This window comes from Helicoverpa zea, chromosome 22 (assembly GCF_022581195.2).
Source record: "Helicoverpa zea isolate HzStark_Cry1AcR chromosome 22, ilHelZeax1.1, whole genome shotgun sequence".
Lineage (NCBI taxonomy): Eukaryota > Metazoa > Arthropoda > Insecta > Lepidoptera > Noctuidae > Helicoverpa > Helicoverpa zea.
In genome coordinates, this window is record NC_061473.1 from 1,364,973 (window position 1) to 1,379,098 (window position 14,126).

The 14,126-nt window shown below is 33.1% G+C and overlaps 2 protein-coding genes across 2 annotated transcripts; one reads left to right on the plus strand and one right to left on the minus strand.

The window, feature by feature from the left end:
• The first annotated feature begins 6,098 nt into the window (after positions 1-6,098).
• On the plus strand, positions 6,099-7,531 carry LOC124641416. The gene is made up of 4 exons (XM_047179486.1): positions 6,099-6,291; positions 6,754-6,843; positions 7,118-7,265; positions 7,355-7,531. The coding sequence occupies exons 1-4, from the start codon at positions 6,130-6,132 to the stop codon at positions 7,516-7,518; spliced, it is 564 nt and encodes a 187-aa protein (XP_047035442.1). The 5' UTR covers positions 6,099-6,129; the 3' UTR covers positions 7,519-7,531.
• A 5,190-nt stretch (positions 7,532-12,721) lies between these two features.
• On the minus strand, positions 12,722-13,853 carry LOC124641567. Its single transcript, XM_047179668.1, has 3 exons — positions 13,770-13,853; positions 13,429-13,585; positions 12,722-12,926 (listed from the first exon to the last, which is right to left on the minus strand). The coding sequence occupies exons 1-3, from the start codon at positions 13,806-13,808 to the stop codon at positions 12,754-12,756; spliced, it is 369 nt and encodes a 122-aa protein (XP_047035624.1). The 5' UTR covers positions 13,809-13,853; the 3' UTR covers positions 12,722-12,753.
• Positions 13,854-14,126: the final 273 nt, after the last annotated feature.

A 14,126-nucleotide genomic window follows, 5' to 3' on the forward strand; every position in this document is an offset into this window, starting at 1 on the left:
CAGGACATCCAGTCAATGCTGTTACCTTTGAATCTAACGCAGTATATGATGTTTTGCCCTAAATATCGCATAAAAAACAACCTTATAACTCCAAATAGCTTAAGAACGAAATGTATTACAATTATGGGAACATTGATATTTATTTTTTCAATCGCGTATCGTACATATTCGCTATCATTTAACCAAAATTATGCTGCGTTTTCTCCTCTAATATATTATTATTCATATTACGATACCATTTATTATGGTTTCGGTCTCATTTTGAGCTGCGTGCTTAGCATCAGAAATACCAAAAAACATGTTAGATTCATCCTTATTTTCCAAAAAGTTCACAGGTTTCTAAATGACAAAACAGTTTTTAAACAGTCCGTAGTTTTTAACTGGTTGTTTGTTGTAACTTGTTTGGTGATCCATTTTACAACTGTTATAAGTGTTGCCTTAACGCTCATTTATTATATAAAGTACGTTTGGAATGGCTTTTTGTTAGTTGTATTCGATTTGAATGTTGTTCACACGGTACGATTTATCAAGTTAATGGAAGACAAGGTGGAGGTTTGGAGGACTCGTCTTTTGAATTCAGCAGACTTGGAGATTACTGACTTGCCAAACTACAGCAAAAGGATGTTTCAAGCCTACATTGATATTTTAAAATGCTACGATATGATTAAAGATTTTTATCAATACTTTGTGAGTATTTTTGTATTCTAATAAGACGAATTTACTCTAAACATAATATTTAGATTTCATTAATATATTATGAGATGTTTTATCTTTGCAGATACTATTTTACGTTTTAGAAGCATTTCTGCATTCTTTGGTGTATGTTCAGCAAGCAATTGACGTAGGGAAAGCTGTTAATAATTTTGTGAGTATACATATAATTCTGGCAATTACGCAGCTGTTACTTGTATGTAAAGTTGTAAAAAAGGCTTTTTGTTCATGGTGAATATGACCACATGTCTTGAAGTATATTTTGGCATTGAACTAGGGTTCTTATTGAATATTTTTAAGAAAGTGGCTTACCAATACAGGCACTACTTAATAATTTTTTAAATAAATGTTTTCCAGGATACCGCTCCAGTAGAAATGTTTGTTATAATTGTTTGGTCAGCAAAGACTTTAATTTGGCCAGCAGTTTTGAGCTGGCAATGTGAAAAATTCTACTTAAGTATGCAACATCTTCAAGATTCCTGCGCTATTATTTTGAAATCAGATTCTTCAGGTAAATTTTACAATAATAATAAGTAAATGAATTTCGCATCATCTTTTTTTGCATTTTCATATATTTTATGGTTTGCACAGATGATGTGAGAAGGCTATGCAAGAACGTGCTACGCTTGCACCGCGCGTCATTCAGCAAGATACGCGCGTGCGGACTGTTCTACGTAGACGCCGCGTTACAACTCACTCTTGTGGGTCTGTTTAGTAATTACGTTATTGTGTTGTTACAATTCGCAGTTTTATAATATACTAGCTGATCCCGCGAACTTCGTATCGTTCAAACCTTCCCTGGACCTCTACAAACATTTTAAAACCAAAATCAGCTCAATCGGCCCAGCCGTTCTGGAGTTTTAATCAGACTAACGAACAACAATTCATTTTTAGGGTTCCGTACCTCAAAAGGAAAAAACGGAACCCTTATAGGATCACTTTGTTGTCCGTCTGTCTGTCTGTCAAGACTCTTTATCTCAAGAACGCGTGGACGTATCAAGCTGAAATTCACATGAAATTCTCAGGTCTATTGCCCCTTTAAGCTGGGAAAATATCAAACTTCAAAGCCAAGCCAATCAAAAGATACAGCCGATTATGTCGATATTTTCCACAAATTTTCGACACTCGCAAAGGAATCAAAACCTACAGGATACTTCCCGTAAACTCAGAGTCTTGAAATTTGGCATGAAGCATTGTCATATAATGCAAATATAGGAAAAATGTTGAAAGTCTCATTTTTTTAGTTATATAATATAAACAAAATATTTTAATAAAAGTAAACTTACTACCTTATTTCTCACGAACGAATAAGGGTATCAAATTGAAATTTATACCAAATACCTAGGTCTATTGTCCCTTTAGGCAGTGTCAAAAAAAATCAAACTTCTAAGTTAACGTGATCAAAAGATACAGCAGTTTATACCGACACCTTAGAAGAATTTCCGTCACACGCTAGGGAATCAAAACCTACAAGGTACTTCCCGTGAACTTAGAATCTTGAAATTCGGCACGAAGCAACGTTATATAGATAAAGGAAAAATTGCGAAAATGATAAATTTGAAGTTACATAAAATATTAAAATATTATTTTAGCTTACATGACATAAAATATTTTTTTAATAATTATAAACTTACTAAGGTTGAAATTCATATCAAATACTTCTTAAATATAATTGCCTCTAAACTGTGAAAAATTTTAAATCATTCAAAGGTAATTGGGCACCTTAGTATGGAAACCATACCCACGGCGGGTACGAACGAAATATATAGCACAGTATAATGATAAAGGCTCTGATTTACTATGGCATTAGTCGCATTCAGTAGCGGCCCTAGGGGTGTCCGAACTGTGCCATCGCACAGGGCCTCGCGCTTGGGGGGGCCTCGCGCTACAACCCACACTTATATAAAAAAATATAATTAGAAGATATATATCTGGTCCAAGAAAAAAAATGTGCATTTTTTCTTTATTTCTAATTCATTCTGCGTTTACTTTTTGAGTCCTCAATTTAACAAAAAGTTGGAACACCAAAGTAACAAAAACAACTGGCTCTCGATCCAGTCACGGATTCTTTTTGTTTGTGCTTTGAGAGTCCTTAAACAAACAATTTTAAAATTCGCGCTCGCTACGCTCGCGACTTCACCTTGCACTGTTATTTATTATACAAATTTAGGTGCTTTAGTAACCTACAGCTCAAAAGTTGTTGCTGTTTAAATATAAACTGTAGTAAAAATAAAATTTTAATAATTAGTTTCACTTGAGCATTTCTCGATTAGCTAAATCAAAACGCCAGCTTACTCTCGCAACACATACTTTTCACTTTGGACAAAGGGCCTCGCATAGACCTGCCGCACGTAGCCTCGCAATGGCCACCGCTGGTCGCATCAATGTGAACCATGGGAATCTAGAGAAAATCAGGTGTAAACATCAAATATTTTCCTCATTTAAATGGGGAATTTAAACGACCAAGTTTGACGGATTTGAGAAATCATTTCTTTGTAGTGAAAGAGTATACTCGCCGTTTATTTCCATTGTCATCAGGTCAAGATCTGATGATGGAAATCCTGAGAAATCGAGGGCAACTATCAGAAATTGCAGGCATGCATAGGATTAAAACTTGATTCTCAGATGTATGTCTAGTGATACTATCAAACAGTGAAGGTTTAGAGTTTACCTGATGATGGAGACGTGAGAAAGTCGAGAAAACTCCTCAACGGTATGTTTTAGTTACGTCGTGTTTGGGCTTATATTATTCGTACTGACGCGAACTTTTCACAAAAGTTAAAAATAAAAACTTTTAACAAAAAAAAAAACAACTTCTAAAAACAACAAGAAAACTGTTTATATGCATCGGTCTAGATCTCGGTGGTTAAATAAATATAGATGCATCCTCTAGACACCGACTTCTAGACCGATGCACCTAACATCTTCTTAATTTCTTTCTTGCTTTTGTTTTCTTGTTGCTTTTTTATATGTTTGAAGTTACAAACAAATCCAACTTGTTTGTAAAATGCTACAAAATAAAATAAAGCCGACTTTATAAAACAAAGAAAGGGACAGAATTACACTTTTGTCAAGGCTCTAGAAACGTAAAGCCAGCAGCCCCGAATCCTACTCTCTAGCAGTCGTTGTTACAATTCGACAGTTACAAGTCGTCAGGCAGTTTCGAAAAAAACCTGAAACTGGGGCTCGTTAGGTGATTAATCCCTCAAAAATAAAAGATCCCATTAGTAGTGAATTCTCATCACCTAAAATAAAATAAGCTCCAACACAAGGTTACGTTATAAATTGTAAAGGAGTTCCCATAACTATATCTGATCTTTGCTATCGATCCCACAATGGCAGTCGAACCTATCTATGTGGAAAGTCTTCGCCAATACGAATAGAATAAGCCCAAACACGTGGTAGTTGCAACATACCGTTCAGGAGTTCCCTCGACTCTCTGTAGTCTCCATAATCAAATCAGCTCCAAACCTTCACTGTTTACCAGTACCCTCAAAAATACACTCACATGTCTGGTTTTGACTCGATGCATGCCTACAATATTCAAGAGTTGCCCTCGATTTCTCAGGGTTTCCAGATCCTCATCAGATCCTGGTCATCCGAATTGACATCTTCCTTCTTTATGAAAGTCTTTAACAATAAAAGCTAGCATTGCAACCTGTACAATCCTCTGAAACTGCTTGTCTATACTAATATTATAAAGAGGAAAACTTTGTTTGTTTGTTTGTTTGGTTGTATATTAATAGGCTCAAAAACTACTGGATCATTTTTTTAAATTCTTCCACCATTCGAAAGCTACATTATCCACGAGTAACATAGGCTATATTTTATCCCGGTACGGGCAGAAGTTACCACGGGACGCGGGTGAAACCGCGGGAAAACGGCTAGTCTTTTATATTTTTCAAACGATCCTGGACATTCGTCTCCATGGAATTTTAATAAAATATTTATATTCAAAGAAACGTCATACCATTCTCCACGATTTAAAACTACTTTGATTCATGTCCGCCACTTTTTACAAAGCGGGTCAGATATGCCCAATGACCTTTAAGACATAATTAGTTATTTTCAATCAGATTTCTGAATGATGACTATAAAATGTTGTATATGTCGCAGGGATATGATAAAAACGGGGATATGATCAATTCCCTAAGGGATTTGATCAAATCACGGAGGATGTTAAAATAACAACACGATTTTATCTTTTCCCTAAACAAATCTAGTGAATTGAACAAATCACTAGATTGGTTCAGTGAAATGACAAAAATAATTTTGCTTTGATATTTTAAAGGTTTATTTGGTAAGATATACCTACATAATTATGATAATCAGGTGTATGCAATACAAGGAAATATTGATATAAAAAATCACCATTACTCAGAACAATATTTTAATTTTTGAAAGAATCAACAAAAATTTCTTTAAAAAATATTTTAGTTGCGTATGATATGCCTATTTGTAATAATCACTTATTAAAACATGAAGCTGATTTGAGGCATCGTGAATAACATAAAACATTATTTTTCTTACAGGCACATCTATGACACCTACGGCTTGCCTAGTGTTTGCAAGCGCGACCCAAACAAGAACTGACAATTTTTTTGTCATTTCACTGAACCAATTTAGGGATTTGTTCAATTCACTAGATTTGTTTGGAGAAAAGATAAAATCGTGTTGTTATTTTAACATCCTCCGTGATTTGATCAAATCCCTTAGGGAATTGATCATATCCCCGTTTTTATCATATCCCTGCGACATATATAAATAACTTTAATAAAATAACTTTTACAAAGTACTGGCCTACTATTTTAGTTATAAAATAAAAAATATTAACTATTTTGACTCTCACGAAATTACCATAACTATGATTGTTCTAAACTGAACGGTTGGCGCGAGACTCACTTTTTATCTATACAGGATTTGTACGGAACTCTCGGTGCGCGAGTCCGACTCGCACTTGGCCGGTTTTTATTTATATAGATTATTTATTTAGCTAATTTTATATTATAGCATAAGGATACTTGCTGTTTCTTCTATGAAATCTTGTATAATATTGGGTTTTAAGATATTTAGAAACTGGTTTTTAGCTGATAAAAAAATACCATAATTTTGTTGTTTTTATTTCATTAATCCGCCCTTCCTTTTCGTAGTAGGTAATGAGACAGTTGTCATAAGAAAATTGTATAAAAAATTAAACTGCCGGTATAGTTCAGGTACATAGGTACTACACATTTCTCGTTTTCAATAAAATAAATAGTGAAATCACCTTAATTTCAACTTTATCATCATGATCAAATCACATCAATCAAATGAAACTTCATGGTCATTGAAATTGTGTATTCTATTGATAATTTTACAGTTCGTAAACCAACACTTCGTTCGGTTGAAAGTGAAATTTTTTTTCACAAAGAAGAAGTTATGCGTATATTATTTAAAAATATATTGGACAAGGATGTGCAGCTTATGCTTTGGCCTTTAAACCTGATGCAGTATATGATGTTGTGTCCCAAATATCAAATCAAAAACAACCTTATTACTCCTAATAACTTAATCTCTAATATCATTTCAATTATTGCAACAGTAGGTTTTATTTCTAGCAGTTTCTATCGCATGTATGAAATTAATTACTATTCAGTTCAAAAATCAAGTTTTTTTATTTCTTTTGTTTTGTATTACGACTGTATCTATTACGTCGTAGGTTTCATTATGAATTGTGCTATGGGAATTCTTCAAACCAAGAATATGGTAAAATTTGTCCTGATTTTTCAAAAAATACATCGGTTTTTGAATGATGGAAGTTTATTTAGACGCTATGTTTTTATGAATTGGATCTTTTTCATTGCGGCTCTAGGCTTCTTTTTTACTATTTTAATGTTTTTCGTTATGCTATTCGAAAACTGGATTATTTTTATTTACGGCTATGTACCAATTTTCTTTGATTTAAATGTTGTTTACTTCATTCGAATTATAAAATTATTGGAAGACAAAGTTGTTCTTTATAATAAATGTCTGTTGAATTATCAAAAACTTACAACTGATGAGAGCTATAGACAAAAAATGTTTCAAGTCTACGTTGACTTATTGGAATGTTATAGCATTTTAAAGAAATGTTTTCAACAATTTGTAAGTAATGCATTTAATTTTGTTTTAATGATTAATAATTATATTCGGCAAGAAAATCAATTACTATAAACGATTTTTCAGATACTCTACTACATTTTAGAATTATTGATTCACACATTAATTTACATTGAAATGGTATTTAAGACTCTGCAGGTGCGGAGAAACATATATTTTAACGTTGTAAGTATAATATTGAAAAATTGTTATCTATTATTTTACAAAAGTAACCAAAAATGTACGTAGATATTTACAGTAGCTTTACTAAATATAAAACTAATATTTTTTTCAGCTAGCGATCATTGCATTATTGAGTTGGTTTGTTAAAGATTTAATGTGGCAATCACTAATATGCCTGCGTTGCGAGAAATTTTACATAGCTATGCAAAAAGTTAAAGATTCATGCTCAATTATTCTGAATAGAAACAGCTCAGGTATTTTATTATTGTAATAAAATTCTAGACATAATAATTGATCTTAATTTAAGTCCCATTAATTATAAAACTTTTTGCTAACTTACTAGATGATGTGAGAAAGCTATGCAAGAACGTGCTGCGCTTGCACCGCGCGTCATTCAGCAAGATACGCGCATGCGGACTGTTCTACGTAGACGCGGCGTTACAACTCGCTCTTATGGGTCTACTCACTAACTATATTGTATTTTTGTTACAGTTTAGGTTTTTGTAATGAAATATTATGAAAATTATATTTATTTATTGAAGCAATTAAATTATTTATTTGTGTGTTAATGTGTGTTTTTTTTATCAAAACTTTCAGTAAAATGTTATCCGCAAGTCATAGAAAAACGTCTATGAATTTAGTAACTCGCAAAAGCGTGCGTGCATACTGCAGACTTTTCAGTCTGCCGATTGGAGGCCAGTGCTATGTTTTTGTTCAAAGTTGTGAATTTAATCAAAGTTTTTAGCCGGTCCGATACTGGACAAATACTAAATTGTTCTAAATTGTTGAGGCAATTCCGTATTTATAGCGTTATTTATCCGTTTTTTATTGACTTTATAGAACTAATTTTAATAATTGACGATTAATTATATAAATATCGTAACTATCTAATGAATTGGATAAATGCTTGCATGTTTATAACATTACCATCGATTATTGTCAACGCTTGTGTGCTTGAATTCCGTATTATAAAACAAAATGAAGTTTTATCGTAAAACTGAAACGAAAACAAATGTGCATCTTGTTTTCAATAATTTGTTAGACAAAGACGTACAGTCGATATTTTTTCCCTTGAACCTCATGCACTATATTGTGTTCTGTCCTAAGTATACAATTAAAAACAATTTCATTATTCCTACCTCCTTCATCGTTAAGTTAATTTCAATCCTCGGTACACTTGTATTTATTTCAGTCACCCTTTACCGAAACTATTATTTATTTTTCTACCAAGAATCTGTAACCATTAGCCCTTTTATGTACTACTCGTCATATTACGACGCTCTTTTCTATAGCTTTGGATTTTCAATGAATTGTTTATTCGGTATCTTCAAATCTGAACTGATAATTAGGTCTATCATGACGTTTCAAAACATCCACAGATATCTTAACAATGAACGTAACACTAGGCGTAACATTATTTTAAACTGGACCTATGTCATCGTGACTTTTGTTGGCTATTTCAGTATCTACACTTGCTTTTACTCACAGTTATCTAATTCGTATAATTTAACCAATGCTTTCTTTTTGGTCTCGTTCGATATTAATGCAGTCCTAGCTATTAGGTCCCTTAATCTATTGGAAGATAAGATTTTGCTGTGGAACGTTAATATTTGTAAAAATCAAGAATTGGAAAATGTTAATGATCGAAATTACGCGAAGAAAATGTATCAAGCTTACGTCAACGTGATGGAGTGTTATAAGACGCTAAAAACTCTTTCCGGTAGTTTTGTGAGTATCTCATCTTATTTACCTTCTTTTGATTTAAACAATTTTGACAGTATATTTTATAAAGCTGAAGATTTTATTTATTATGGTCACTACAGACCCGATTTTTTAAATATAGGTTTTTGCCTATTTTTGTCTTAACATTATTTGCTTTTGCTACATTTCAGATACTCTACTATCTCTTAGAAGTCTTCATCCATACTCTAATTAATATTCAAGTGGCGATTGACATAATTCAAATAGAAGAAATGATGGATAAATTGGTAAATGTACTTTTAAAATTCTCTTCTGTTTTATCCTCGTCCTGACAAAATATCTATGAAGTAGTTGCTTAATTTTTCATGTCTCATTGAATTTTATACAAATCAACGTTCAAATTATGTCAGAGTGTATGATAGACATGGTTCTAGCTAGAAAATGACCACATTTTTTTTTACGAAGGATTACATAAAATCTATTTAAAAGTAAACACGACAATCTCGCTTCGTGCTATTGATTGTTTTCTTAGAAAATACAAGTTACTTATCTGAAATTGACTAAAACGTGCAATTTTAGCTTAGTTATGGGAACGTGTACATTTTGTTTTTTTTTTATTCCAGACCAAAGCACCTTTAGAGCCGATTCTCATATGTTTCTGGGTTATAAAGTCTCTAACATGGCAAGCCATGTTGTGTTGGCAATGTGAAAAATTCTACTTAACTATGGACAAACTACGCGACTGTTGTTCAATTGTTTTGCAATCAAACTGTTCAGGTACAAAGGTATTTTTTAGCATTTTGTTGAAACTGTTATGTTCTATATTTTACATTGTAAATTTATTTTAAAGATGAAGTGAAAAGGCTATGCAAGAACGTGCTACGCTTGCACCGCGCGTCATTCAGCAAGATACGCGCTTGCGGACTGTTCTACGTAGACGCCGCGTTACAACTCGCTCTTATGAGTCTACTCACTAACTACGTTGTTGTTTTGCTACAGTTTGCGTTTTTATAATGTTATGTAATAAAATTTGTTTCTGTAATGTTGACAAGATCTTTCATTAAACACAATTACAGTTGTAGTTGCCATAGGTAAGCTATCTTGTAAAGACTTTTCTTCAGGAAGATTATTTTTTCCGACGAGGCATTAATCAAACATGGGTGATGTCAAATACGAGTACATTACCTTAAAAGGCTTATATTTTTATGGAATTAGTGGACCAATAGAAAGGTAACACTATAGAGAAGTTTGTATTAAATGTTCATCATCATCATCTATAGGTCTAAAAACGTTTACATCCACTTTAATAAAAATATAATATTTCGTCTTTAAACATTTCTTATCCTTTCTCAGTATGATAAAAGCGCCTTTTACTGTTATCATTAAGAACCATGTAACAACTCTAAATTAAGTGTAGCTTAGTACCTAAATTCAAATTGTTGTAAGCATATTATAAGATTTAAAACAGATTCAAAACAATCAAATAAATATTTTGAGTTCGAGTTTGAGAGTGTATTATTTTAACACTAGTTAAAATTACAGAAAAGCGAATTGTAGTAATGCTACAGTGTAGTTTGTGATCAGTTCTAAGATTCGTAAAGGCTGGCAGATATCCAGTTTGTAGAAGCCACACACACTGATCTTGCTAAAAGAAGAGCGGTATAAGCGAATAATATTCTTGTAAAACTTCTTCTGATCATCTGCAATGAAAAATAATAGACTAATTAGATTTAGGTTCATGTCTTCAAAGCTGAAGAAGATAATATCAAAGATTGATCATACAATACAGACAACACTCCAACATGCAGTACATAGCATCATATCATTGAGAGCTTATTCACGTCATCATAGTTCTACACCATTGCTCTCTTTAGAGTATTGTCTAATACGAAAATCGACAGCTAATTTATTACCTACTTTACTATCATATCGCATCACTAACAAAGCTGACTTTACCTGAACATCTAGATCCCAAGATGTACTCGGATAGACACTGGCCCTTCTCCAGCGATACATAGAAGGCGTCTGCTTCCAGACTCAGCGCCCATTGTATCATCATCGTCTTGATCATAAAGCAGTAGAGGAGAATCGAAAGCTGGGGGCTGTGCTTCTGAAATGATATTTGCATATTGTTTTATTATTGGAAATATCTCTTCAACATCATCATCCTCCTGCCCTTATTCCAATTTTATTCGGGGTCTTTGCAGGATTTTTTTTTCATAAAAGATAAGAAATACTTACGAAAAAAGCCTCTCGGTATTCAATCATAACCTGGATATTCATCAAGATGCGGAAGAAACTCTCCAGACTCAGACATATAGCCTGTAATGTAAAAAGCATTATTAAAGGACTAAATTATTTTCACTAAAGCCGTTTCAGGCTACCAGTTTGATCAAAATAATTTAGACTATAAATACTAATATTATTATTGATATATTACTTAAATATAAATCCAACTTACATTTTCCTGAACAACATTTTTGTAGATCTCATAACATTCGAATAGTTGTACGTAAACCTGAAACATTCTTTTAGAGCAAATTCGGTGTGGAGATCGCACGACTTCAATATTCCATTGCTTAACTTTGTCATTCAAATGCTTTAACAGTGCAATAGTATATATAAGATTGGCATCAAGTATGATGTAGGTGAAGACATTAATATCAAAGTGGAAAGCCCACCGTTCAAAAATTAAAGGTATGAAAATCAAAACGATGATATAGTAAGCGAAGAGTATGCTGAAATAAACCCAGTTCCTAATGATGTAGAACTTGATCATATGCTCGTAAGTAAGTACTCTGTGAATTTTTTGGTAAGTCAAAACAAATGCGACGAAGTTCTTGGATTGTACCAAGTTGACGATGCAGTTGACCACGGATCGCGTACAGTACACAAAACATTCAGAATATATTTCAAAGTACAGAAACTTAATGGAGCCGTACCGTCTCAAGTTTTCATCGAAGATCACTTCACAAAGACGATAAGCGAATACAGCAAGAAATATTACCATCGATAAGAATATTTTGAACTTATTGAAAACATTATTGGGTTTTATTCTGTTTTGTTTGATGATATATTTTGGATTTAAGACAAGAATTTGCATTAAATTCAGTGGGAAAAACAACCTCTCTAATTTCTTATCGATAAAATTATTTGACAATATCTTCACGTTTTGATTTGTTTCAATTAAAGATATACTGTTGCGTCGCGATACTACCATTTTTAGAATTTAGCTCTTTTTGCTCTTTAAGAATTAATTCGTTGACTTTGTTTTATATACGAATATGGTCAAGTTCTTCGTTGTCAGTATTGGAGCCAAGAATACCAATTATGATATTAAGTTATTTTATCAAAATATATGCTACAGTTTGTTTCCCATTAATTACAAACTATTTAATACTGAAAAATCTATCAAAAACGATTTAGTTTTATTATCTGGAATACTTGCTATGTCTTCTACTTACGGTCACCTACAAGTGATTGGAAAAACTTTCAGTACTTGAGCAATTATGTTAACCTAAGTTATTGATTTGTGAGCTCTAGCTGTGTTTGTATTTTTCCTCAATAATGTTAATAGCTTGTCATCGCGGAAGTATAAATATATTTCATTTACTAGATAAAGCATCATATATAAAGTTTTGTACGTCATGCTTATCCTCGAATAGAACTATTTTTAGTACTGAACAAACGAACATACATACAGAATCTTTATGCGAGACCATCACTAACAGCGGTTTTTTGCAGCTTTGCTGTCACAAATCTTGATATCAAGTCGCGATGCAGTGTTTAGCATTGAGCCCTGCCCACACAACTACGATCCAGCAAACTGTCGTGATGCAAACTCCATTCACGTGGCACTTTCTCTCTGTTCATGATGCTATGATATCGTTGCAAAAAGTCATTTTATCGAAGAAAATCTTTGTTAATTCTTCTTCTCTCCAAAGAAATCTTTATGATAAAATCATGGTCATATAAAGTTCATTTATTTTTCGGTGCGAACTTACACAAGTCTAACCAAATAACCACTACTTCTAATGTCCATTACGATTCATGCATAAATGCAAACTGCAGTAATACAACTGTGTAGTTCACGACTAAGGAGAGGAACTGATGCGGCATTCTCCCGACGATGTTGAAGACGCGACAAGCTGTCATCACGCTGAACTCCGATCTATTGTACCTGTTGACGTTTTTACACAGCTTTCTGCCTTCATCTGAAAGCAAGCAGGAGCATTTGAAACCAGTCAACTACTAATGTGTCTAATCTTAAGCAAAATGAATCATAGGAAATCAGAAAAATGAACTCTTGCATGCCTGGATATAAAAGGGTACACTTCCGAATAAAAGTAGACTCCTGGATGAGAGGAGCGTACAACATTACAACTGACTTGTGGCTGGGTAAATGCTAGTGCACTGGAATATGAACTCCGCAACTGACTGATCGCCTTAGAGAAAATAGCCGCCGTGGCCGATAATCGGTCTAGACGGCTTTATTATTATAACACCCAGGAAAGGAAGATGATGAGTTTGAATGTGGACGGTTGTAGTGGAAGATGGTTGGATGGATTGAAATCAATATAGTACCTAAGAAAGAATGTTCTTTGTGATATGAGGGCAGATAGTATGAAAGGGGAAAACATGCTACACAAACCCCAAATAAAATTGGGATAACGGCGGGAGGATGATGATGATGATAGGCAACATTAGCAGTCTTACCAGTACATTGTATTTGTCCCAAAATCCTGCTACAAACATCGTTTACATCAGAAACAGTCATATAGAACGTCTCACAGTGCGAACTAAATACGAAGACCAAGTAAATATTTTTGCAAGTCCAGAAGATGGTGAGCTGTTCAAAGAGTTGAAATCCAAACTGCAAGATACATAATAGACCTGAATGACAAAAACTAAGGGCTTCTAACTATTAAATACGAAATTGAAGAAAAAAAAAACAATTAAAAAAAATAGAGTAGTTCTAAACACAGCATCAGGCTTTAATCCCGAAGTAAGCATTTTCGAAAACCAAATATTTGTTAATTTTGATATATAAGGCATACATCTAATTTCTCCGTAATTCTTGATAGTTCTATACTCATCTGCAGGTAAATCAATGCATGGAAAAATGTATCCAGGACTTGAAATAAAACCTGAAATCAATACACAATATTTTAGAAATAAACGTAACCCAGTAGAATATTGCTCATATTATCATCTTAATATGAAAATGGTAAAATTCTCACCGCAACTTGAAACAACTTTTTGAAAATTTCATAAGCTTCCATTAAATTGATGTATGCTTGAAACAATTTCTTCATTTTTTCATCATGTTTATCTTTGTCGACTTCCAAGTTTTGGCTATGCCTCTCCAACTCTGCTATCCATGTAATAACTCCATCTCTTATCAAAGTTATTAA

What these genes read in the sequence shown, in the direction of transcription:
- LOC124641416 (XM_047179486.1), top strand. Translation starts at nt 6,130, where the DNA reads ATGCGTATATTATTTAAAAATATATTGGACAAGGATGTGCAGCTTATG. An exon ending in TCATTTCAATTATTGCAACA is followed by an intron (nt 6,292 to 6,753) that starts GTAGGTTTTATT and finishes ACAACTGATGAG; the next exon opens with AGCTATAGACAAAAAATGTT. An exon ending in TCTGAATAGAAACAGCTCAG is followed by an intron (nt 7,266 to 7,354) that starts GTATTTTATTAT and finishes CTAACTTACTAG; the next exon opens with ATGATGTGAGAAAGCTATGC.
- LOC124641567 (XM_047179668.1), bottom strand. Translation starts at nt 13,808, where the DNA reads ATGAGTATAGAACTATCAAGAATTACGGAGAAATTAGAT. An exon ending in GAATTACGGAGAAATTAGAT is followed by an intron (nt 13,586 to 13,769) that starts GTATGCCTTATA and finishes TGTATCTTGCAG; the next exon opens with TTTGGATTTCAACTCTTTGA. An exon ending in GGGACAAATACAATGTACTG is followed by an intron (nt 12,927 to 13,428) that starts GTAAGACTGCTA and finishes GCTTGCTTTCAG; the next exon opens with ATGAAGGCAGAAAGCTGTGT.